The sequence below is a fragment of the Poecilia latipinna genome, unplaced genomic scaffold, assembly GCF_001443285.1.
Source record: "Poecilia latipinna isolate Pla-1442-1.1 unplaced genomic scaffold, P_latipinna-1.0 Scaffold948, whole genome shotgun sequence".
Lineage (NCBI taxonomy): Eukaryota > Metazoa > Chordata > Actinopteri > Cyprinodontiformes > Poeciliidae > Poecilia > Poecilia latipinna.
In genome coordinates, this window is record NW_015113564.1 from 31,632 (window position 1) to 35,987 (window position 4,356).

Here is a 4,356-nt window from a genome sequence, read left to right on the forward strand (position 1 = left end):
AAAAAGATGCGCCCCCCCCCCCCCCCCCCCCCCCCCCCAAAAAAAAAATAAATAAATAAATGGAGGAATGTTTTTCTAAGTAGCTACAATCTGTGAGAAGCGTGACAGGAATGTAGGGAACAATCTGTGGATAGAAGGAGAAATTTGAACTCATTTTTTGCTCATTAATCTTAGTTTAAATGACAAGCTGTTCTTTTAAACAGGAGACAACCTGCAATTACTCAATGCTGCATGTGCCCAATTGGCAAAAAAAAAAAAAAAAAATATGTCCTAATAAATGCACCAATGTGTGTTACCCTTAATTTAATGAAACATTGAATTAAGGGTTTTGCTGTGCCAGCTTGGCACCCAGATTTGGTTCTGTGTCATTGAAAAGGAGCTTTGTTTCCTGCCTAATTGTTTCCATCCACAGCTGAGCCTCTTTAGGCGGGAGCTCCTCAGCGCGACGGGGACAGATCAGCATTGCCTGTTTTTCAGAACGTTTAGTCCTTTTTGGTTCTTCTTCTTGAAGGCCATGACAAAGTGCTGCGGGGCGATCTTCCCCCGGCCCTCCTCGTCCACCTGACCCATGAAGATGTAGTTCAAGCCTGGTGAGGTCACACAGAAAACACCTGAATGCAGTGGCGGAACGGCAGAGACATTCAGGGAGGCCCGACATGAGAGTCTGCGTGTTGCAGGTCCGTATGCATATGAATACGTAAAAACATATTTGCTTGTTGTTGACTGTTTGGACAGTGAGTTCTGCCGCTTACCTAACGCCTTGGATGGATCGGCAAAGGAGCAGAGGAGGCAAACTCAGAGCCGTTTGTTATTTAAAACAGTCAACCTGGAGCTGCATTGTAACTATGAGTATTTACAGAACATCTTTTCTTTTTTAAACATTTGAGAGAAGGCGATTTAATTCCAGCAGCACCATAGCACTTACCTCGTCTGATTAATGGACACTTTTTGCACAGGATAATGATCTTGGTGCTCATTGTCTTCCCCGCCTGCTGGATCACCAGGCTGCCTTCTTTATACACATTGATGATGGAGACGGTGGCGTACATGCTTCCTCCTCTCATCGCTGCAGTAATGACCGTTCCAGTTATCACTGTCACAGACACAAATGAAAAGGAGGATAAGGGATGGCAAGCAAAAGTGCTTAAATTGTGATAATTATGCAGTTCTGCACGTGTACTGTCTGAAACAATTTTTACTTGTTTTTGATCTCAATGAGAACTTTTCCAAGTTAAATACTGCAGGTTTTTATAAACAAGTCTACAGCAAGTTTCTTGTCAGGAGGGGGGTAGGAAAAAAAAAGAAAAGGAATGTAAGCTAAGAATTTAACAGCTGCAGGGCAGAAAATTCCTGTTTCATCTTTACTATTAATAAACGAGATGCGGACAGTATTTGTCAAATCTTTTTTTTTTTTTTTTGTTCTTTTATTATCTTGTCTTTGAAGTGCAGTGGAGCCGTAGTACTAGTATACTAAATTGCATTTAGTATACTAAATGTAATTAGTATTGCATTTAGTACACTAAATGCAATACTAATTTGCATTTAGTAATGTAAATTATTAAATTTGCATTTAGTAACGGAGTAAAATTAAAAGATCACATCTCCTCTCCAGAAAAAGTCCATAAGAAACCAATTATCTTCTAATATAAAGCAAAGCTTCCACTTCCCCCCAATGTTAAAACAATGCAATAAAGTGGGGGGTTAAAATAACTTCCTGTTTAGTCTGACCGGAGCTTCCAGGAGAAGGACTCGGTGTTTTTGTTCCGACTCATGGAAACGCAGTAACGTCTGGCAAGTGACCCTAGAGGAATCACAGATAAAGAGAACCCAAAGGAACAAACTGGACTCTCTACACTGATGGCACCACTATGTCTGCACTGACAGAGCTGAGAATATCCAGAGTGGCTTTCTCAGTCAGTTGCTACTGTTACACAGACCAGAGAACCGCTTTGGACGGATCTCAGTGAACTCAACCAGATTAAACACCAGCTGTTTTAAGACTTAAAGCATTGATTAAACAAAAATGTTTTCAGTCTACTGTCTCGCCACTTCTAACATCACGAGGTAAATTCCCCCCCAGCCACAACACGCAGGGGATGTTTTTCACATCGTTTGCTCATCGGTTTTCTGGCTCAAATCCAAGTGCAGATCCAACACGTATGCAGCCAACATCTCACAGTCTGTTTGTTTTACACCGAGTTACCTTACGGGTTCTAGGCGTGTGGGTGTGTTTATGTTCATACTGGAGGTTTCTGTGCACCGAATGTGTACAGTACTTCAGTTTCTGAATGCCTATCAAGGCAGTCTTTCAGTTGCGAGACCAAAAAAAAAAAAAGAAAGAGAGAGAGAGGACATGATCAGGACTGTAAACAGCTACTTACGGGGCGGGGGGTTGGCTGTCAAGAACTTCAGCTGATATACTGATCCTCAGCTGAAGGGCTGGTTGGGATTAGCATATTTGCAATAGTTCCACAAGCCAATACACACCCTGGCAAGTTAATATCAGCTGCGATCTATTAATTAGGGATAATTTATGAGGGTTGTATGAACCGCAACTTGCATTGATGTTCTCACCAAAATTGCTGGAGCAGTAATTGCTCTCGAGGGTTCCTCGTCTTTTGCACGTCTGCTGACACAAGGCGGCGGAGTACTTCAGAGCTGGAGGGGGGTAGGGGAGGGGGCACACCAATGCACATGTAAGCTTTGTCAACCAGTGATGCAAGCATATAACTTATGGCTACATCTGCTTTCTTGTGGTTTCTTTACTGGATACTTTCAGTTACACAATACTCTCTTCGCTGTCAACTTCGAAGGCCAATAATAACATAATGGAATGCGAAAAAACATCTGTTTTTCAAGTTAGAATCTATAAAGGAAAGAATTATGGCTTCAAGAAAATACAAGGTGACTGACTAAATATGTTTTCATTGGAAAGAGGAACAGCAGGGAGGATGAAACAAACAGAAAGCAGTATCGCAGAATGACATCATCACATGGGGGGGTCTGCCATGGCCTGACTAAGGGAAAAAGCAACAGTGTGTGGGAACATGAGTGTTTGAATATGAAAATGAGCCATGATTGTGGGCGCAGACCCTTGCCCACACTGCAAGTCAACTTGTTTAATGTACAGTTTACTCAGGGGAAATGGCAACAAACACACACTTTTAGGATCAGCTCTGCAGGAATATGTGCTGCTAACCGGGACTTTCCATGTCTGGGACTTTGTTTTCTCTTCAGAAGAAAGGTTGTGCCTTTTCACTTTACTTTTCTATCTAAAATTACTTTTAGTGTGTCACACTATAACACTTATTCACTATTAAAGTACAGCGTCCTCAACACTTATTGGGATTCCTGCTAAAGTTGTGTAAAAAGCCTTAAAATAAATCAATCTTTTATTGTGGGAGCAAAATCTCACACTATAAAAAAAAAAAAAAAAAAAAAACTCCATACTTGAAGTTTCTTTAATTAGATTATGTGATGTTAGTAGCCTGCGTTTTCAGCAATCAGAAAATGGACGGAAGGACAAGAGAGAAAGACAAGCAGCCTAGATCAGAAGTTCAGGAAATAGAGTACTGCTGTCCCAATCAAGAAATTAAAACTATGACAAAAAAAAAAAAGCTGGAGGAGGATAGAAACTTCTCTTGCCTTGTGGTAGAGCAGGAACTACAGCGTCTTTGAGGTCACCAAGTCTCCATAATAACCACTAGTTTGTAACTACATGCCAACTTATTATTTAAGAAGAAAGAACCTTTTTTTTTTTTGTCCTTTCATCAAACATGTGGGATTTTCCAAACACTATTCAAATGGTAAATGAAGCTGTGCACTCTGGTAAGAACAAGTTAAGATCAAGTTCTTTGGCAACAAATACTCCAATTGAGTTTCATGTGAAATGATAATGAATTCATATCTTCAAAAATGTAAACGATTGTGAAGAACCTGTGATGCAGTGGGACTCTTTGTCTTGCATCAAACTTTCTTTAAAATGAAAATCTAGCAGGAAACTGAAAATGGGTGACCATCACATTTTTTAACAGGGTAACCCACAGTCAAAAAAAATTAACACTCTTTCATGGCCCTCTTGGCACTCGTTGAAAAAAAAACGCTAAATGCTCAAGAAAAAGATTAAGTACTGATCTATAAGCAAGATAGCGCTATCCAAAAATATTCTTGCTTATTGTAAATGATTTTTTTTATTATTATTTTAATCCACTTAATAAATGTGCTCCAATTAATGGATGCATTTTTCTATATTTTTTAGTGTGAGATCATGCATCTAAAATTAAGTGTTTTCAATAAGTGTGAGATGTGCAATGGCTAGATCAACAAATGGATATCCAAATATTCTTTTAGTTGATA

General features: G+C 39.7%; 1 protein-coding gene across 1 annotated transcript in view; it reads right to left on the reverse strand.

Moving 5' to 3' along the window:
- Nucleotides 1-70: 70 nt before the first annotated feature.
- pcolce2b (procollagen C-endopeptidase enhancer 2b) overlaps nucleotides 71-4,356 on the reverse strand; it is an 11,659-nt gene continuing 7,373 nt past the window's right edge. Inside the window, exons 7-9 of the mRNA XM_015049485.1 lie at nucleotides 2,575-2,658; nucleotides 926-1,093; nucleotides 71-587 (exon numbers count right to left, since the gene is read on the reverse strand). Of these exons, the coding sequence (XP_014904971.1) occupies nucleotides 457-587; nucleotides 926-1,093; nucleotides 2,575-2,658 (383 nt within the window). The 3' untranslated portion in view covers nucleotides 71-456. The remainder of the gene's footprint in view (nucleotides 588-925; nucleotides 1,094-2,574; nucleotides 2,659-4,356) is intronic.